This window comes from Triticum aestivum, chromosome 1B (assembly GCF_018294505.1).
Source record: "Triticum aestivum cultivar Chinese Spring chromosome 1B, IWGSC CS RefSeq v2.1, whole genome shotgun sequence".
In the NCBI taxonomy this organism is placed as follows: Eukaryota; Viridiplantae; Streptophyta; class Magnoliopsida; order Poales; family Poaceae; genus Triticum; species Triticum aestivum.
Window position 1 is genome coordinate 554,915,266 of NC_057795.1, and position 22,176 is coordinate 554,937,441.

The following is a 22,176-nucleotide window of genomic DNA, read 5'->3' on the forward strand; positions in this document are numbered from 1 at the left end:
CCAATGCCAGTACACTACCGAGGGGTTGCGATGCTTGAGGACGATCCCGGTGCTGTCTAGTTCAATGCTGTATGACCCTAGACCCAGATCAATGAGGCTTTTCTTTGATATGTACTGACGAATGAAACCAGGGACCTTGTTCCGGCCTAACTTGGCACCAGGAAGCGCAACATCTGTTGGGTAGTCGAAGCTCTGCCACAACATGTCTTGGCTATTTGCGAGTAGGGCAAGGTTACCACTGTTCAAGAGAACAACGGCAATAGAGGCGGTGGTGTTTATGCTACTGGTTTTCCTATTGACAATGTGAGTGGACCAAACAATGGATTCAGTTTTGGCGGCATGGTTTATGATGACAAGATTGCCATCGCTTGAGATCTTGAGCTGTGTCAGGTTGAGGTTGGGGTGGGTGATGGGCTCCTCTCTATTAGCAACCCACACGGTAGTGAAAACTGAGATCTTATTGAACCATATGCCAAGGTACCAGCTGGAGCTGGGGGAGGTGGCATTGCGGGACGACTTACTGATGCTGCTTGCTGCTGGCTGGAAGAAGCCAAGGGCGAACTTGCCGTTTCTTGAGATGAGCTTGTCACCAACACCGAGCGCGTGGCCTGCTGTGAGAGTGTCTTCAGTGGCAGCTGCAGAGGAGCACCAAGGAGCAGTATGCAAGAGGAGAAGCCCGAGTAGTATGTAGAGGGGAGGCATGCTGAAAAAGTGTGAATAATTTAGAGAAGAAGAGTAGGTGCATATATAGAATGGAAGGCCAAGTGTTCAGCAGACTGAAGCTGACGGGGAAGTTAAGTAAGTTCACATTGGGACAGAATAAGCATAAATACACAACAGTGGTACCATAAATACAAAACTGTGGTACCATAAATACAAGGCTGTACTACCATAATTGCAAGGCAGGACTTTCAATGGACCATGGTCAGGTCAATCACGAGGCTTTCACCAACCTTCGTATTAATATTAACCTAAACCAGAAAAGGTACCTCACATATTAGAGGGGAGGGCTATCTTCGAATAGAACTTTTCGAAACACTTTTACTAACCAACCAACAAAATATTATCTCCGTTCCTTTATATAAGGTGTATTTGTTTTTTCATAAGTCAAACATGTGCATGTTTGACCGATTTTTTAGAAAAATATATCAATATCCACAATATGAAATTTATATCATTTGATCCATCATGAAAAGTAGTTTCATATTTTATCTATTAGGCATTGCAGATATTGTTATTTTATTCTACAATCTTGGTCAAACATTCAAATGGTTGACTTGCACGAAAACCAATACACCTTATATTCTGAAACGGAGGGAGTATTTTCTTCAATGCATAGTCGAACACTACAAATGCAAATTCAAGGCATATCAACACAGAAGATCAACAAAAACTCCCTCCCCAGAAAAGTACTACTCCCTCCGATCCATATTACTTGTCGCTCAAATGGATGTATGCTAGATACATCCATTTGAGCGACAAGTAGTATGGATCAGGGGAGTACCACAGAAATACGATAATGTTGTAAGCTAAAGTTGGTACTGAAATTTCAACTTATGCCTAGATAAGCTTTGAAACCGTCCCTAGCTAGCAGAATAGGACCATACTTTCAGTGGACCATAGCTTATCTACGAGGACTTTCAGTGGACCATACTTACCATTCATCAACCCTCATGGCAATGGCTTCAATGAGCATGGCGGGCTGGCAGAATAGGGGAAATGGCAACACACAGAGCAGTACCACTCTGTTTTTGAGGGAGAAAAATCATCAATATAATGCTAGATGTAATTTGGCAATGTCGGCAAATCCTACATAAGTAACAGCAAGGGAGCTTCCTTCTATATCTCATCCAGTCCATTGCTACAACTGGAAGTATATATGTCAAGAACCCTCATGGCATGCTGCTTGTCCGTCAGTGTTCACTGGTCAGCCAACAACGCAATCGCCTGAACGACCATGGTATTAGCCTAAACCAGAAAGAAAAAACACCTCACTTGTATGAGGGTTATATTCTACAAATACAAATTCCACGTATATACAGAAGCTCCTTAGAAAGACAGACAAAAGTATGACCACAGAAATAAAACAAATGCTGTGAGCTGCAGTTGGCAAACTTAAAACACATATGAGCTACAGAAGTTTCAGGGTGATCTACAGCTTCATCGATTTCAAGTCGCCTTCTCTAGTTCAACCCCTGTTAGACTGGTTGCTTCCTCTTTTTGTTTGAGTCCCTTGTTTAAACCTTCTTTTCATTTATTTTATTTTTTACCCAAGGACATGTAAATCATGTACACCGTTTTTTATCTATAAAAAATCACACTCCAGGGGCTTCCCCTGTGGTATTTCAGTCAAGAAAAGAAAAAGGAATGGTGGTAGTGGTGGCAATATCAGAGTGCCAGGCCCAACTCTTCAGGACTGATATTTAACTTATACCTACACAAGCAATGGCACCATCCTAGGCTCTTGGACCATGCTCCAACCCAGACATAAGATTCATCAAGCCCTCTCATTAGATCACATGCCTACTGTGAAGAGTCAAATCTTCCCCTCGGTGAACTTGTAAGTGCGAAAGGTTAATCTACAGAAGGTCAGAAAGAAAGCACCTAACAGGCAAAATCTTCTTTTATAGCATTGACAAGTTCAGGATAAAGGAAATACAGCATACATCGATATATCTAAAAGCAGAGCATCTAGAGAACAGGCTGCTCCTCTATTGTCAGAACAGGAAATATGGCAACAAATAGAACAGCAAGGAATAAACAATCTTTTTTCAAGATGAGTTGGACCTGCAATAGTTGGGAAAATACAATTTTGGACAGCGTGTGGGAAGAGAAGAGAAGAGAAGAGAGAGCTCACCACCACCAGCCAACCATTTCTCAGCTTGTAGAACCAGAGGTAGAAACACCGTCGTATAGCCGTTGGCCTGCCAGTCATGAATAGAGAAAGAGATGAGATGGAGGCCTGCCATTCGCGGTGTTGCAATTCGCCGCCGGAAGCGACTCTCTAGACGGAGGGACCAAGATTCGAGTGGCTTTACAGTATGATTTGGTTTATCCAAGACTATATAGGAATCAGACAGGCATTTCAAAATACCAGGTGATTATACAGCTTGTTCAGTCTCCTGATTAGGTACATTCTGAAAACAATTATTTAACAATACCTAAGCATGCTAACAGTAACCTATCCCTGCACTGTAATTAGAAGTTTCAAAGTTCCAATCCCAGGTCTAAAAAGAACACCACAATTATCACCTAGATGTTTTTATGCAGGATGAATCGCTGCAGCTTTTTCTCTAAGCAGTTTAGTATGAGCGTGTAAGCACAGTGCAATGCTTAACACAGCACATAAATACATCAGCACATTTGCATACAGTAGAAAGAAAAAAAAACATTTGTTTGCTGCTGCTGGTGGAATCCTTTACCAAATTTGTAAGATTTGGGATGCTTAAAAGCCCATATGAAGTTATTACAGTAGGAGGATGCTTCTGCATTGCTCTGGCAGCATGGACTCAAGGAGATAGAGCACTTTATGTGACGAATTATCGTCCAGTGGCGGAGGTTTCTTCTAGGTTGCTGCATATAAAAACGTCATTATTAGCTAAGTTACTTTCGAGCAAAACCATACTAAAAAAAGAAAGAATGTCATTGCATTACTATATAATATGGTGAATATGAAAGAAGAATTCTATCATCACTATAATCTCCAAAAAAACTCAAAAGGTGATAATATCATCCAGAGAAGATGGTGATAGCAGAAAAAGATCAATACACGTCAAGTGCATTTATATGTAGCAGTAGTCAACATATTACATACCATCATGTCCTATCTTCAAACCTGGATTCCTTTTCTCATTCGTATGAGCATGTTCCTTCGCAACCACGCCGGCACTGGAGCAAGCCTCACATTTCGCCAAGCGGGTAGGACACATTGGTTCAATCCGAGCAGACTACATGTTGGTGATCTTGCAGCAAGACGCCGTTCTTGTTTTCGCTGCCCTCGGACCCTTGTCTGTGGGTCCCGGGTGCCAGCACCGTGCAAAAAGGGCCACATCATCAAGGGAGCCACGGAGGCACGACCAAGCTATGCTTGCTCTTGATGAAAACGGGTAGTGGCATATATGTATAACTTCGATTTAAGGATTCAAGGATATGCATCAAACTAGTCCATCAACAAAGCATACACATATTTCAAGCTCTGCTGTATTTTTCTACAATGCTTCCTTACCATACAAAAACATAATAACAGAGGATTTAGCGACTGAAAGCTTGCCTTCTTCCTTTATTCCTTCCACTGCACATTACAATTTCCAAGAATTTGCTGAAACAAAGATTAATAACATCGATCGCATGTGAAACACTCTCTATGAATGATTAATATTACACTGGAGTTGCGGCACCAAGCTGTTCCGTTAGAGACGCAAGCAGTCTTGGCATAGGGGGCATATTAATCTCCTGTAGACCGTCAAGAACCCGGACCACTTCACCCATAGTCGGCCGATCAAACTCATTATCTTGGATGCACCAGCATGCAACTTTGCAAATCCTTTCAGACTCTTCCAAATTGAAGTCACCATGCAACTGTGGATCCACCAAACTCTTCACATCTCCGTCATGAAGCTTGCTGATGGCTTGCACAGGGAAATATTCAACATTCTGGTACCTGGTGGTGCTGCTTCTAGTGTTGTATGGTGTTTCTAGTGAGGAATTCCTCCTTCCTGATATGATTTCTAGAAGTACCATGCCGAAGCCGTAAACGTCAACTTTCGGTGTGATTGCAACTCCGCTAAGCCACTCTGGGGCAAGATAACCAGCAGTTCCTCTGAATGTAGTCATAACTCGGCTAAAATCCCTCCCCACAAACGCAGCCAACCCAAAGTCTGCGATTTTAGGAACAAATGATGCATCCACGAGTATGTTTCCTGGCTTAATGTCACAATGTATGATGCATTTGTGACAACTCTCATGCAAGTAGGACAATCCTTTGGCAACTCCTAGGGCTATTTGATATCTGGTGTTCCAATCTAGGACAGAAGCAGCATTGCCCTTCTCAAATAGGATACCATCAAGAGACCCATTTACCATGTGTTCATACACAAGTAACCTGTGATCACCTTCGCAGCAGAAACCGATCAATTTTACAATGTTGATATGTTGGATCAGTCCAACTGAGCTCACCTCAGCCCTGAATTGCTTCTCTCCTTGACGGGCACCATCAAGTCTTTTCACTGCTATATTAGTTGAGTCCTTTAAGACTCCTTTGTACACAGAGCCAAAACCACCTCCTCCCAGCTTTTCTGAGAAGTTTTTAGTAGCACGCACTAAATCAGTGTATCTAAAGGCTATTATCCCACCATCACTACCTTGATTGTTGTATAATGGCTTGAATTTGTTCTTCCAAATCAGTAGCAGCAGCACGAGCATTAGCAATAATCCAAAACCAATAATGCTTGCAGCAGTTACAACTCTAATGTTTGTTGCTTTTTTCTTCCTCTTTTCAAACTTGGCAGACGCAGCAAGGCGAAGATAAAGGGCATCTTTAGAATTATTATCAATGCCATCATTCAGATTTACACTAAGTAATTCACCATGCCAGACAGAGCATCTGCTATTGTTATAAGAATAAGCAGTGCAGGAGCAGGAACTGAGACAAGCTTCTTCACATTTGCTCTGAGTGGTAGCAACATCTATGCTTTGTGGGTTGTAGGGTAATGTAACTTGAGAAATGGGGTGGAATATGTCTGTTGAACTTGTCATGTTTTGGTTGTTAGCACTGGTGCTGCAATGTAAAGGCGTGTTTCTGATGCATCCTCCTGTTCGATCATCAAACTCCCAATCCTGCGGTGACTTCTGAGAGAAGCTCTCCATACAGTCACAGGATGGCTGTGCATTGCCATTGCAGACTGTGAAAGGTCCGCAGGTAGCAGCTGGAGTGCAAGCATCGGCAGGCTCAGCACATATGGTTTGCCAAGCAAGGTTGGCTTCCGACCAAACATTCAGCTTGACCTGACCAGAGATGTCTAGTGAGACAAACAGGGAAGATGATGATTCATCCGGCGAAGTGTACATGTAATACTCCTCTTGGTCATTGTCAACATATATCGGGTTCATCAAGCCTTTGGTGCGTGGATCCAAATCTATTATTGTCTTGAGTGTTGGTATAACACTCAGTGATGATGTTTTGGAGGATGCCCAATGCCAATAGACTACAGAGGGATTGTTGCGGCGCTTGAGGACGGCGACGCCGCTGGTGTCTAGTTCTAGGCTGTATGAGCCGAGACCCATATCAATGAGGCTCTTCTTTGACATGAACTTGCGACTGAAACCGGTGACCTTGTTCCAGCCAAGCTTGGCGCCAGAAAGCGCGATATCTGTTGGGTAGTCGAAGCTCTGCCACAACATCACTTTGCTATTTGTGAGTAGGGCAAGGTTTCCGCTGTTCAAGAGAACAGCGGCACCAGAGGTGGTGGTGTTTATGCTACTGGTTTGTGTCCTATTGACAATGCAAGTGGACCAAACAAGGGATTCAGTGACGGCATCACCATGGTTTATGACAATGACAAGATTGCCGTCACTTGAGAACTTGAGCTTTGTTGAGTTGATGTTGGGATGGGGGATGGGCTCCTCCCGATTAGCAACCCACACAACAGTAAAAACCGGGATCTTATTGAACCATATGCCAAGGTACCAGCTGGAGCTGGATCTGGAGCTGGTGGTGTTCTGGGACTTACTGATGGTGCTCGCTGCTGGCTGGAAGAAGCCAAGTGCGTACTTGCCGTTCATCGAGACGAGCTTGTCGCCAACGGCAAGCACTTGACCTTCAGTGAGGGTATCGCTTGCAGGTGCAGAAGAGCAACAGCAAGGAGTGTGCGAGAGGAGAAACCCAAGCAATAATATGTAGAGGAGAGGCATGGGGAAGAGTGTGAATGTGCTCTGCTCTGCTCTGCTATTTGAAGAAGGAAGAAGTGAATGTATATATAGACTGGAACAGGAAGCAATAATGTGTTCAGCTGATGTCTCACGCGTAATGTCACTACCATCCATTTGGGACCAACCAAGTTCAGATTAGGACAGCAGTGGCCCAATTCGAAGAGTGTGAATGTGAATTTGCTCTGCTCTGCTCCGCTAGGATGTATATCTAGACTGGGACCAATCAATTTTCGATTAGGAAGGCATGTACAGCTGACTGTCTCATGCGGAATTTCACTATGATCCATTTGGGACCAACCAAATTCAGATTAGGACAGCAGCAGCCCAATTCAGATTGGGACCACTATCTCTCTGCATAATACAAGGCAGGCAGTATTAGTGCATTACCATGAAAACTATGTGCTAGTCGGCAGGGTTGACAAGCTCCCTAGCACACCAAAGTAGACTTCAGATGATGCTTTCCACCACTACTAAGTGGTGGCCATGGACCTGGGTCAAGTCAGACATGAATTAGGCTTCCACAATGGCTGCCGCGGGCCATGGGCAAGTCAATCATGGGGCTTCCACCAAGCTTAACAGGAAAGCTGTATTTTTGGAATTTTCCACTATGACAGTGAGCTCTGGGCCGGGGAGTGCTAACCATACCCCTCATGGCATGCTAAGTTGCTAAGTGTCAAAAGGTCAGTCAACAAGGAAGTGGCCTGAATGATCACGGCATTGACCGAAACCAACCCACAAAAATTTGCTGCAATGGTCGAATGTTACAAATGCAAATAGTATGCTAATGGAAAAGAGAGCTTCATTTCCACGCCTGCGGCAATAGCGAGGAACTTCTAACAGCACATGTCAACTACAGAAAGAAATACTCCTATTGGAAATTGACCAAGATTAGGAGTGGCATTCTTCAAGATTCAACTAGTTGACCAAGATTCAGACTTATGCAGTAGTATGATCGTATGAAACTATGAGTTGACCAAGATTCAACTAGTCTGATGTGGTATATGAGATGAGAGGAGGGGCTAACCGAACCTGCGGAGGAGAAAGTGGTCGTTGAGGCGCTCGAGCTTGCCGGCGTCGAAGCGGACGGCCGGTCGTGGTCGTCGTAGAGGTGAGGCCCGCGTCACACCCCATTCTCCCTGCCACGCTCTACGGCCGCCTGCAGACCGAACATTGCTCGCTGGCATACTCTCTCCGGCCGCCGCCGCCGCCGCGGCGAGGCTGGGAGGCGACGGCGGAGGGGTCGGAGGAGAGAGAGAGAGGAACGGGGGGCGTTTCATGAATGGGCCGGCAACGAGAGGCCTGCTGGGCTAGGCCTTCTGTGGGCAACCACACTGACTGTGTGTAATATGGAGACATCGACGCACCACTTACATGCTTAAAAAAACATGCTTAAAAAAACATTTCTCAAAAAAAAAGGCATGCTTAAAAAACATGCTAAAAAACATTCCCCCATCTTTCAAAAAATATTTTTAAATGTTTTAAAAATATATGAATAAATTGTTCACAACACACGTGTCTATAATCTTTAAAAAATTCAAATCCAAACTCAAGATATGAATGCAGAATTTCTTTAGGGAGTAGACACATACGTTGTGAACGTTAAAAATATCATATATTTTTTTTAAGTTGGGAGCTTGGGAGCATTTAAGGATGGGAGCAGCCAAATCCGACACCGCCGATCTCTACGCATGGCGACGCCACATCCCTCCACTTACCCCCTCGCGTTGTCTCATCATCACCCTGAATTCCATATTGTCATTGCAGAACAAATGATTTGTTCCTTCGAGGCCGGTGAGCGGTAGAGTAGGAAGGAGCATTAAACTGACAATTTAAGGCATAGTCCATTATTCAGTTGTGAAGAAGTCTAATCCGGTTGCTCTAGGTGGCCTTAACAGTCTCCACTGGAAATTCTAATATATCAAAACATTGTTTGGAACAGATGACAAATTAATGTGCCTCAAAATCTGATGGGGGTTGTTGAATCATAGATTGGGCCCATATGAACAATGATTCCTGGTTAATCTTGAGGACCCTGTAGGTATATGATAGGTGTGTGAAGTTTAGTACCACCTTGCTAATGGAGGAGAGTTGAGACCCCCTTTATAAGGCCTGCTCTACCACTTGTTATTGGGAGGTTGGAAAGAGATGTGGTACACATGCGCTTCTCCTTCATCGTCGCCCGCCTCGTCACGGCGCGCGGAAACAAGCCAAGCCGAGGTCATACCTATGCGCTTTATTTTTGCCCGTCAAGAATGATTAATTCATCTCAGATTAATTACCGAGTCTCTAACCACGTTGGATCGTAGGTTGTCCACCTTCCCAGGATACACCGACTCCCTTCCCGGGGATGCGCCCCTTCTCGGGTATGATGACTCCCTTCCCAGGGGTGCGTCGACTCAATCGTGGGCCTAAGCCCAGGCCCACGACTCCTCACCTGACGACCTACATATTGGAGGAGTTGGTCAGTGCAGCCGACACACTCGCTCCCTCCTTGCGCAACCCTAGCCGTCATTTACTGTTCCTCTCACTGTGTTGCTTCCGGCGATCCCATCTCGATGACCGCGTGCACGGTTGCTCGGTAGAGCAGGTGCCTCCGGAACCCCGTCGTTCGAGATTCTGCCCAGGAGAACGACAATAAGGTTTTTGGGAGCGTCTCAGCGCGACTGCTCTCGATACTTCCCCGTCCCCATTCGCCTCTGCTTCGACTACTTCCCTTGCATCGACTCCATGGCCAACACTGCCATCGCCAAGAAGAAGGCCGCGGATGACGCCTGACCAACTAACTGGAGAGTATTGATTCGTTCATCCTCAATTTGCCCGTTCATTTTTTTATTTTTATCTTTTCGGATAAAATAATTTCATTACTTAGCCAGAGTCATTACATTTAGATTGACATAGAGCAACAATCTCATCCGGCGCACAGCCCAACCAGACAGCCGTTTTGGGGAGCACACACCCCATGTGAGCTAGGGCATGGCTCGCCTTGTTTTGGTCCCTTTCAATGTGGTGCCATGATCCTCTACGCGTTGTCAACCTGTCATGGAGGCCCCACAGCAAGGGTTCCATCGTCGTGCTCACGGTCTTCCTCCTCTTCTGGGTCGGCATCGACGCCAGCGTCTACACGGCCTTCTGTGGCATCCTCTTCCCATGGTCCACGCTGCGCCGGTGCCTGGCCTCTGCTCATGGAGCGCTCCTGCATCACCTCCGCGGCGTGAGCCGGCTTCTCTGCCTGCCTTGCCGGCCCAGCCTATGGAGCCAGAGCGGCGGCGGCAGCACCGTCGGCGACGGCACCCTGCCGCAGTTTCTGGACCAAATACAGCGGAGTCACATGCCCGCGCTTGCCCGGGAGACGCCAGCGCATGGCGGCGCGCGGTTGGCAACGGCGTATGACGTCCTGGCGTACGAGCAGCCAGAGGGCGGCGGCGGCACGTCGGAGTGTGCGCTCTGCCTCGGGAAGGTGGAGAAGGGGGATAAGGTGAAGCGGCCTCGGGAAGGGGGGCAAGGTGAAGCGGCCTCGGGAAGGTGGAGTGCGGCCTTTGTTGGCGCGCGATTCTTGCGGTTTTGGCTGGGCCTCAGTTTGGACGACATCGGAGCTCAGTCTGGTGCCTCGCCTATCAGGACATGGTCGCGGTGATGCACACTCAGCTCGCGCGTCCAAGTTTGTAGTATCTGCGAAGCCCCGAGTGTTTTGCTGGTTCGCCACCTGGTTGGTTTTGTATGATTTATGAATTGCACGATGTATTGCTCATGTACAAAGGCACGTATATATGATGTACAATAGGTGGGTCATGACCTCAACTATACAAGGAACCAGGAGGTGGGCCCAATATACAGATATGCACAACACATATACTCAACACCCCCTGCAGTCGAAGCGGCACCACTGCTAACGCAAAGACCGGACCGGAACTCCTCAAATGACGCCATAGGCAAGCCCTTGGTCATTGATATCTACAAATTGTTGGGAAGTAGGGACGTGTAAAACACGAATATGGCCAAGGTCCACCTGTTCTCGAACAAAATGAATATCCAACTCAATATGCTTGGTCCATCGATGATGCACCGGATTAGCGGAGAGGTAGACCACCGAGACGTTGTCGCAATAGACCACCATGGCATGGTCAACAGGGCAGGAGAGCTCCTGAAACAGCTGGCGAAGCCACGAACACTCGGCGACGACGTTGGCCACCGCACGATACTCAGCCTCAACACTGGAACGAGAGACCGTAGGCTGCCCTTTGGACGACCACGAGATGAGTGAGGGTCCAAGGTAGATATAATAGCCCGAGGTAGAGCGACAAGTGTCAGGGCAGCTCGCCCAGTCTGCATCGGAGTAGGCGGTGAGGGCGGTGTCGGCGGAGGCATGAAGCGTCACGCCAAGATCCATAGTGCCACAAACATAGCGGAGAATCCGCTTGACAGCAGCCAATGAACGTCCCGAGGAGCATGCATATGGAGACACACCTACTGCACGGTATATTTCTGGTCGAGTCAGAGTGAGGTACTGGAGAGCACCAATGATAGACTGGTAGAAAGCAGCATCCGAAGCAGGAGAACCATCCATGACAGAAAGTTTGTGAAAGGATCAAGAAGAGGTGTCTAGAGGGGAGTGATTAGACACTAGGTGCTAAAAGTAGCAGTTTTTAATTTCTTTGAGTTTAAGTGGAGTTTTGGCACAAGTTTAACAATCACAATACATAACAAGTAAGCATGCAAAGAGTATATGAGCAGCGGAAAGTAAAGCATGCAACTTGCAAGAATGTAAAGGGAAGGGTTTGGAGAATTCAAACACAATTGAAGACACGGATGTTTTTGTCGTGGTTCCGATAGGTGGTGCTATCGTACATCCAAGTTGATGGAGACTTCAACCCACGAAGGGTAACTGCTGCGCGAGTCCACAGAGGGCTCCACCCAAGAAGGGTCCATGAAGAAGCAACCTTGTCTATCCCACCATGGTCGTCGCCCACGAAGGAGTTGCCTCACTAGCGGTAGATCTTCATGAAGTAGGCGATCTTCTTGCCCTTACAAACTCCTTGGTTCAACTCCACAATTTGTCGGAGGCTCCCAAGTGACACCTAGCCAATCTAGGAGATACCACTCTCCAAGAAGTAACAAATGGTGTGTTGATGATGACCTCCTTGCTCTTGTGCTTCAAATGATAGTCTCCCCAACACTCAACTCTCTCTCACGGGATTTGGATTTGGTGAAAAGAAGATTTGAGTGGAAAGCAACTTGGGGAAGGCTAGAGATCAAGATTCATATGGTAGGAATGGAATATATTGGCCTCAACACAAGTGTAGGTGGTTCTCTCTCAGAAAATGTAAGTTGGAAGTGTAGGTTCGTTCTGATGGCTCTCTTCACGAATGAATAGGAGGTGGAGGGGTATATATAGCCTCCACACAAAATCTAACTGTTACACACAACTTGCCAATCTCGGTGGGACCGAATTGAGAAACTCGGTCGGACCGATTAAGCAAATCTAGTGACCGTTAGGATTTTCGGTGGGATCGACATGCAACTCGGTAGGACCGATATGGTTAGGGTTAGGGCATAATGTAATCTCGGTGAGACCGATTACACAAACTCGGCGGGACCAATTTTGGTAATAAGCTAACCAGAGAGTTGGTCAGGTAAACTCGGTGGGACCGATTCTCTCATCTCGGTGACACTGAAATGTTAAGAAAAGGAACCAGAGAGTTTACATTGCAATCTCAGTAGGACTGGTTACACAAACTCGGTGAGACTGACTTTGATAATGGACATACATAGAGAGATTACAATCCCATCTCGGTGATACCGAGATACCTATCGATGAGACCGATTTGCCTAGGGTTTGTGGCAGTGGCTATGTCATCTGAACTCGGTGGCGCCAGATAGAAAGAATTGGTGGGGCCGAGTTTGACTTTTGGTTTAGGTCATATGTGGATGTGAGAAGGTAGTTGAGGGCTTCGGAGCATATCAGTAAGCACTTTGAGCAAGCAAGCCATTAAGCAACACCTCATCCCCTCTTGATAGTATTGGCTTTTCCTATAGACTCAAGGTGATCTTGGACCACTAAAATAGAAAATGTAGAGTCTTGTCCTTGAAGCTTGAGCCAATCCTTTGTCTTTAGCATCTTGAAGGGGTTCCACATCCTCTAGTCCATGCCACTTCATTGTTGAACTTATCTGAAACATACTAGGTAAAAGTGTTAGTCCAACAAGAGATATGTTGACATTAATTACCAAAATCACCCAGGGAGCACTTGTGCTTTGAATCTCCCCCTTTTTGGTAATTGATGACAACATACATCAAAGCTTTAGATAAAGATATAGAGAATAGCAAGTAAAGCTTTGGACAGACATGTAACATGCATAGGCTCCCCCTACATGTATGCAGTCAAGTGAATATGGAGTATAGAAGCATGTGAGTGCATAACCATGACAGAGTAAGCAATGTGTTACATGTATCTTGGCTATATGCATCAGAGTGAATGATGTGAATATGGGAAGTATACCTTCATGCTCATGAGTCCTTCTTGCAAACAATATGTACATCAGCAAGAATTCCTCATACACATGACTGTGATGCATATACTTACCTTGTGGTCTTGAGTTGGCTTAGGAAGAAATGAACCTGCGTAAACAAGGTTAGATAACACAGATGCACCTACTAGCTAGAGCAAACAAAAGAAACCACAAGAGTACCAAGACTGGGATGACATGTAGAGAGTGAGTACTAAGTACTCCATTGGATATGTACATGTCCCCAAAGGTAACGATGTGCAATGAATTTAAGGGTTTCCTTCCCTTAGATGTCTTGCTCCCCCTGAATCTAGCATGGGATACTGGGAGAAGATAGGGAACAGAAAATCAGAGCTCAAAGAAAATAAACAGAGCTAATGCAAACAACCAACTATGAACATGTCTTTCCCCTCTTGAAGACATGTGACTTCTCTCCTCTTGAGCGTCGAGCATCTGGGGTCCTTGATGATTACTCTCTATCCTTGAGTATTTTCTCCCCCTAGAGATATGATTAAGCTTTGATGTGATCTCTCTCTCCCCCTTTGACATCAATTTCCAAGAAGGGCTTCTGGAATTTGTCATGAATGGGTTTGGTCCTTGAGTCACAGAACAAAGCAACAAGTTAAATGTGATGCTGGTAGAGGACAAGATTCATTGAGTGGAGCTGGACCAAAAGTAATGCAGGAACAAGTGGCAAAATGTCTTTCTTGTAGTGAAATTGGTGGCACCGAGTATTATTCTTCGGTTGCACCGAAAGGAATCAGTTGAACCGAAAACAACAGACCGGTGGGACCGAGTTCATGACAGAGAAAACACTTGTCACCTCAGCTCACTAGACAAGTAAGATCTTACAAGGATTTGCAAGGAATTAACTGAAAGATTTGCGATGAATTGGATGTAGGGAATGCAGAACAGAAAATAAAAGAGAAGAAACTTTAAAGTAATCTAGATGATTTTTTTCTTTTGAAAGGGGAAACAAATATGCATGAGACAAAATGCAAGAGCACAGAAAAGAACACAAGAGAACTTCATCTAGAATTGGTCGGCGACAAAGTCACCTATGTTAGAGTATATTGACTTAGGAGTCAAGTGAGATCTCTTGATCATAGGTCATACTCATCATTTAAGCGCAAAATGGGGTTACCATTTTTTGTTTAAGCATTTTGATGTATTCTCATCTTATTGAGGTGCTTTGACTCATGTCTTGGAGTAAAGCTTCTCTAAGATGTAATAACATACCTTGGGTGGTGGTATTGATCGTGATCATGTAGTTGAACTTGTGTGGGTTGCTCAAGGTTGATGTAGCTCATCAAGAGTTGGGAGAACCACTTTGTAATTTGAGTTCATCTACCTACATGGGTTAGTTTTTGCAAGGAAGAGCACTTGTGTATCCAATGATAATCATGAAACTCAACATAGAATTTGTCAAAGGATATGTGTGAATGGTTTCGTGCTTCCTTGTCTTCAACCACCATTGTGTAGAGACTTGGTTATGTAGAGATTGCTCAAGATGTGAGTGAGTTGCAATCTCATAGACTTAGGTTCATCCAAGTACCTACAAGGGTTAGATAACATGCAAGGTGCAAATATATCCAAGACATAAGATTGTTATCATAAGAGAAATTTCAAGGATTAGTCATAGGCTCATGTCTTGCATGTATCAAATGGAGTTCCTACTCCAAGTTTGAAGCATCAATGATGTTTAATTCACCTCTTAACCTGCAAAACACTTTCTCATCAAGTGGTTTGGTGAAAATATCCGCTAATTGCTTTTTGGTGCAAACATGCTTAAGATTAATGTCCCCTTTGGCAACATGATCTCGAATGAAATGATGGCGAACTTCAATATGCTTAGTTCGAGAATGTTGCACGGGATTGTGAGAAATCTTGATAGCACTTTCATTGTCACAAAGTAATGGAACATGTTTCACATATATCCCATAATCTTTAAGAGTTTGGGATATCCAAAGTAATTGAGCACAACATGGACCAGCGGCAATGTATTCCGCTTCGGCGGTGGATAAGGATACCGAGTTTTGTTTCATGGAAGACCAAAATATAAGAGATCTACCAAGAAATTGACAAGTACCCAAAGTGGACTTTCTATCAACCTTGTTACCGGCATAGTTCGAGTCGGAGTAGCCAACAAGATCGAAAGAGGCCCTCTTTGGATACCAAATACCAAAGTTTGGTGTATGGATTAAGTATCTCACTATCCTTTTCACAGCCTTAAGATGACATTCTTTAGGAGCAGCTTGATATCGTGCACACATGCTCACACTTAGCATAATATCGGGACGTGAAGCACATAGATATAACAATGAACCAATCATAGAGCGATAAACCTTTTGATCGACCGGTTCACCATCTTTGGTCAAATCAAGTGTCCACTAGTAGGCATGGGTGTAGTCATACATTTTCATTCTTGCATATTGAACTTCTTGAATAAGTCCTTGGTGTACTTCGTTTGAGAGACAAAGGTACCTTCCTTAGTTTGCTTGATTTGCAAACCAAGAAAGAATTTGAGTTCACTCATCATAGACATCTCAAACTTCTCTGACATTAGCTTTCCAAACTTTTCACTAAAATGAGGGTTAGTTGATCCAAATATAATATCATCGACATAAATTTGGCATACAAATAGTTCTCCATTAACCCTTTTAGTAAAAAGAGTAGAATCTATTTTTCCAATTTCAAAGCCTTTTCAATAAGGAACTTGGTCAAGCATTTATACCAAGCTCTAGGAGCTTGTTTAAGTCCATAAAGATCTTTGTGAAGTTTGTAAACATGATTAGGTTTCTTAGGATTGACAAAACCGGGAGGTTGCTTAACATAGACTTCCTCCTCTATTTCACCATTTAAAAAGGCACTTTTAATGTCCATTTGGTACAAGGTGATATCATGGTGATTAGCATAGGCAAGTAAGATGCGAATGGACTCAAGTCTAGCAACGGGAGCATATGTCTCACCATAGTCCATACCTACGACTTGTGTGTAGCCTTGGGCGATGAGACATGCTTTGTTGCGAACTACTTGTCCATCTTCATCTTGCTTGTTGCGAAACACCCATTTGGTACCGATGATGTTGTGGTTGTTGTCGGGCTTCTCAACTAATGTCCAAACTTGATTTCTCTCAAAGTTGTGTAGCTCTTCATGCATGGCGTTTATCCAATCCTGGATCTTCCTATGCTTCTTCAACCTTCATGGGTTCAATACTAGAGATGAATGAATAGTGTTCACAAAAGTTAGCTAAACGAGTTTTAGAGCGAGTGATTCTCCCAGTTTGGATATCATTGTAGATTTGCTCGACGGGATGGTCTTTAGCAATTCTTGCTCGAACTCGTGAAAGCTTTTGCTTGGGTCTTGGTTGAACATCTTCTTCATCTTGTTCTTCTTCTTGGCCTTCTTCATTGTTGGCATTGTCGTTCTCTTGTCGTGGTGGAGAAGGAGGTTGTTGACGTTCTTGGTGTACTTCCTCGTTTTCTTCATCTTGGTGTGTCCCACTTGTGGATGCTTCCGTATCAACTCTTGGTTCACCTTGTCGTGAGGTAGAAGCTTCCACTTGAACGGACGAGGTACTCTCCTTCACCTCCGTTGGACGTATCTTGCCAATAGACAAGTCTTGGATTGCTTCCGAGGGGTATTTGTCTCCTACATCAATTGGCAATTGCTCTACTTGCGAGCCGTTAGATTCATCAAACTTCACATCTACCGTCTCTTCAACCTTTCGGGTGAAATTATTGTAGACACGGTAAGTGTGAGAGTTTGAGCCATAACCAAGTAGGAAACCTTCATGAGACTTAGGAGCAAATTTAGAACGACGATGCTTATCAAGAATGTAGCACTTTGAGCCGAATACTCGAAAGTATCCAACTTGGGGTTTGTTACCGGTGAGGAGCTCGTATGCCGTCTTGCCGAGTAGCTTGTGAAGATACAAGCGATTTGTTGCATGACAAGCTGTCTCAACCGCTTCTGCCCAAAAGTGCTTCGGCGTCTTGTACTCATCAAGCATCGTTCTTGCCATTTTGATGAGCGTCCGGTTCTTCCTCTCAACAAATCCATTTTGTTGAGGTGTGTACGTAGCCAAGAACTCATGTGAAATCCCTTCTTCGTCAATAAAGGTGTCCACATTTGCGTTCTTGAACTCCGTTCCGTTGTCGCTGCGAACCTTCTTGATCTTCACTTCAAATTGATTTTGGGCCTTCCTAGCGAAGTTTTTGAAGATCTTTTGGACCTGCGATTTATCATCGAGAAAGAACACCCACGTAAATCTTGAAAAATCATCAACTATAACTAGACCAAAAGAATTTCCACCGAGACTCTTGTAAGCGTTGGGACCAAAAAGATCCATGTGAAGTAGCTCGAGTGGCCTCCTTGTGGTCATGATGTTCTTCACGGGATGCCTTCCTCCAACCTGTCTACCTGCTTGACAAGCGCTGCAGAGTCTATCCTTATCAAATATGACATCGTTAACGCCAAGGATATGATTTTCTTTAATAAGCTTGTCAAGGTTTCGCATGCCAACATGACCTAATCGTCTATGCCATAACCAACCTTTAGAAGATTTAGCAATAAAGCAAGTTCTAGGTTGAGCCTTTTTAGTGAAATCAACAATGTAAAGATCACCTCTACGTATACCGGTAAAGACCATTTTATGATTATCTCTACGAAAAACTTGGCAATCTACTTCAGTAAATAGGACATTGAAACCGAAATCAGCAAGTCTAGATACTGAAAGTAAGTTGTAGCCAAGAGATTCAACGAGCATAACATTTTGAATGGAGCTGTCATGTGAGATGGCCACCTTACCGAGGCCAACCACCTTACCCTTTGAGTTGTCACCGAAGGTGACATACTTTCGAGGACCATTGTTTTCAGCAAGCTCATGAAACATATCTTTATCTCTGGTCATGTGATCGGTACACCCACTATCAAGAACCCATTACTTTCATCCTGCCATATATCCCCGAAGATTTGCCATAAGACCAAAGTGTCTCATTGCATCATCAAGATCAAAGTCACTATCATCATCCTCATCATAGTATCCATGTTCAACATCGTCATGTGGTGGATCAATTCCTAGAGAGGGTGATTCATTAGAGTGAGTTTGGCAATTATCTCCTTTATGAAGTCTAGTAGCTTCGGAAATAATATCGCTAATGATTCCAACATTTCCTTTGGCACACATAAGATTTGTAAGTTGAAATAGACAATCACCAAACATAGATCATTGGAATTCATCTTACTCAAGGCAATAGACTGATGGAGAATTTCATATAGATTTTTCAAGGAGTAATCCGGAAATCGTTCCTCAAGAAATTTCCATATAGTGTAGGCACACTCAAGAGTAGGCAAGTTTCCAATCAAGTTTCTAGGCAAGCCTCTAGTGATAAGATTAACAGTTCTAAGATTTCTAATCATGTCAATTGACTCATCAAGGGTAGGATGCATAGGATCAACATGAGGTGCACAAGGGCTAGCAATGTACTTGTTCAAATGATATTGATTGAAAATCACAAGCATCTCATTTTTCCACTCATGAAAATACTCTCCATCAAGTATAGGCACTCTATGTCTAAGACTCCCCAAAGTAGACTCATCCATCTTCCTCCAATGGTGATTAAACCAAAGCAATGGAGACCAAGGCTCTTATACCAATTGAAAAGGATCGAGAAGAGGTGTCTAGGGGGGCTGATTAGACACTAGGTGCTAAAAGTAGCAGTTTTTAATTTCTTTGAGTTTAAGTGGAGTTTTGGCACAAGTTTAACAATCACAATACATAACAAGCAAGCATGCAAAGAGTATATGAGCAGCGGAAAGTAAAGCATGCAACTTGCAAGAATGTAAAGGGAAGGGTTTGGAGAATTCAAACGCAATTGGAGACACAGATGTTTTTGTCGTGGTTCCGATAGGTGGTGCTATCGTACATCCACATTGATGGAGACTTCAATCCACGAAGGGTAACGGCTGTGCGAGTCCATGGAGGGCTCCACCCAAGAAGGGTCCATGAAGAAGCAACCTTGTCTATCCCACCATGGCCGTCACCCACGAAGGGCTTGCCTCACTAGCGGTAGATCTTCACGAAGTAGGCGATCTCCTTGCCCTTACAAACTCCTTGGTTCAACTCCATAATTTGTTGGAGGCTCCCAAGTGACACCTAGCCAATCTAGGAGACACCACTCTCCAAGAAGTAACAAATGGTGTGTTGATGATGAACTCCTTGCTCTTGTGCTTGAAATGATAGTCTCCCCAACACTCAACTCTCTCTCATAGGATTTGGATTTGGTGGAAAGAAGATTTGAGTGGAAAGCAACTTGGGGAAGGCTAGAGATCAAGATTCATATGGTAGGAATGGAATATCTTGGCCTCAACACAAGTGTAGGTGGTTCTCTCTCAAAAAATGTAAGTTGGAAGTGTAGGTTCATTCTGATGGCTCTCTTCACGAATGAAGAGGAGGTGGAGGGGTATATATAGCCTCCACACAAAATCTAACCGTTACACACAACTTGCCAATCTCGGTGGGACCGAACTGAGAAACTTGGTCGGACCGGTTCAGCAAATCTAGTGACCGTTAGGATTTTCGGTGGGACTAAGGGAGTCCTGGATTAGGGGGTATCCGGACAACCGGACTATATACATCGTCCGGACTATTGGAGCATGAAGACACAAGACTCAAGACTTCGGCCCGTGTCCGGATGGGACTCTCCTTTGCGTGGAAGACAAGCTTGGCGATCCGGATATTATATTTCCTTCCTTGTAACCGACTCCATGTAAACCCTAGCCCTCTCCGGTGTCTATATAAACCGGAGAGGATGGTCCTTAGAAGGCCGATCACAATTACAATCATACCATCATAGGCTAGCTTCTAGGGTTTAGCCTCTACGATCTCGTGGTAGATCTACTCTTGTACTACTCATATCTTCAATATTAATCAAGCGGGAAGTAGGGTTTTACCTCCATTGAGAGGGCTCGAACCTAGGTAAACATTGTGTCCCTTGCTTCCTGTTACCATCAGCCTAAGACGCACAGATCAGGACCCCCTACCCGAGATCCGCCGGTTTTGACACCGACATTGGTGCTTTCATTGAGAGTTCCTCTGTGTCGTCGCTTTGAGGCTTGATGGCGTCTTCAATCGCCAACAACACCGTCCAGGGCGAGACTTTTCTCCCCGGACAGATCTTTGTGTTCGGCGGCTTTGCACTGCGGGCCAATTCACTTGGTCATCTGGAGCAGATCGACAGCTACGCCCCTGACCACCAAGCCAGGTTCAGAAACTTGAACTACATGGCGGATATTCGCGGAGACTTGATCTTCGACGGATTCGGTCATGTGCCAGGAGCGCCGGACAGTCACGACGAGCACGGCCTAGACCTGCTATCAGACAATGTTTGGGATATCATCCATGCAGTAGCCCTGGATCTAAATCCGGAGCAGGTCGTGTTGCCTAAGGACGGAGGGGTGGACCCCGCCCCACAAGCCGCATACTCATCGGTGGTGGAGCCGAATATAGGTCTCACCTTTGTTGAGGCCTGTAACCCTGGACCCCCGGACTCGTATCCGGTTGTTGGTTCCGGTCTGCACACCCTCGAGCTAGCCAACCCAGGTTGGGCTCCGGTAATGGAGTTTACCGCTGCAGACATCTTTCAGCACTCGCCCTTTGGCGACATGCTGAACTCATTAAAGTCTCTCTCTTTGTTAGAAGGCTCTGGGCCGAACTATGTCCGACTTGAGTGGGAAGCAGGCGACGAAGGAATTCACTGCCCACCCACCACCCACTTCATTGCCACGGTCGATGATTTAACCGACGTGCTTGACTTCGACTCCGAAGACATCGACGGTATGGACGACGATGCAGGAGACACACAGGAGCCACCACCCACAGGGCGGTGGACAGCCACCTCTTCATACGATATATATATGGTGGACACTCCGAAAGAAACAAATGGCGATGAGACAATGGAGGATAACCCCTCCAAGAAGAAAGCAAAACATGGGAGTCGCCAGCGCCGCTCCAAGCCCCGCCAAGGCAATATCGGCACCGGAGACGAAAACAATCCGGACGGTGCCGAAGATGAATACAACCCCGATCAGCCCGCCTTCGAGCAGGCCGAACAGGAAGATGGGCAGGACAGCCCAGGAACAGGCGACAAACGGGTATCCGGAGGAGGACAACTACATGCCCCCCTCCAAAGACGAGATTAGCCTCGGCGACGACGAGTTCGGCGTGCCTGAGGACCCCGCGGAGCAGGAGCGCTTCAAGCACCGACTTATTGCCACTGCGAGGAGCCTGAAGAAGAAGCAGCAGCAGCTTCAAGCTGATCAAGACCTGCTCACAGACAGATGGACAGAAGTCCTGGCAGCCGAGGAATATGGACTCGAGTGCCACATGGTTGACCGGCCGCCTCGAGGTCGGGATAAAACGGCATATCAGCCCGAATACCAGCCTGCACCCCCACGCAAGTTTACTATGGCCCGGGGCAATACTCAGGACCTGCGTGATAGATTGGATAACACCACAGGACAACCAAGATCGATCTACGGATCACGGGGGCACGCCGTAGCACATGACGATGACTGTCATACCGGATACACTAACAGTAAATCCGGCCGTCCCGAACACAACCAGCCTGATTTGGTCGGACTGTGTTGTGACATAGCCCGCCACAGAGGCGCCGCACACCCCCTCTGCTTCACCGATGAAGTGATGGATCATGAATTCCCAGAAGGGTTCAAACCCGTAAACATC

The 22,176-nt window shown here is 45.4% G+C and overlaps 2 protein-coding genes across 3 annotated transcripts; one reads left to right on the forward strand and one right to left on the reverse strand.

The window, feature by feature from the left end:
- Positions 1–2,091: 2,091 nt before the first annotated feature.
- On the reverse strand, positions 2,092–8,224 carry LOC123137972 (G-type lectin S-receptor-like serine/threonine-protein kinase At2g19130). Of its 2 annotated transcripts, XM_044557870.1 has the most exons (3): positions 3,815–8,224; positions 3,423–3,573; positions 2,092–2,924 (listed from the first exon to the last, which is right to left on the reverse strand). In XM_044557870.1, exon 1 carries the CDS (start codon positions 7,039–7,041, stop codon positions 4,378–4,380), a length of 2,664 nt encoding a protein of 887 aa, XP_044413805.1. In that variant the 5' UTR covers positions 7,042–8,224; the 3' UTR covers positions 2,092–2,924; positions 3,423–3,573; positions 3,815–4,377. The 2 variants fall into 2 exon arrangements, with proteins under 2 accessions (XP_044413805.1, XP_044413798.1); XM_044557863.1 differs by having other exon boundaries at positions 2,092–3,573.
- Positions 8,225–9,928: 1,704 nt separating this feature from the next.
- On the forward strand, positions 9,929–10,561 carry LOC123079727 (uncharacterized). Its single transcript, XM_044502525.1, has one exon. The coding sequence runs from the start codon at positions 9,929–9,931 to the stop codon at positions 10,559–10,561; it is 633 nt and encodes a 210-aa protein (XP_044358460.1).
- The last annotated feature ends 11,615 nt before the right edge of the window (positions 10,562–22,176 follow it).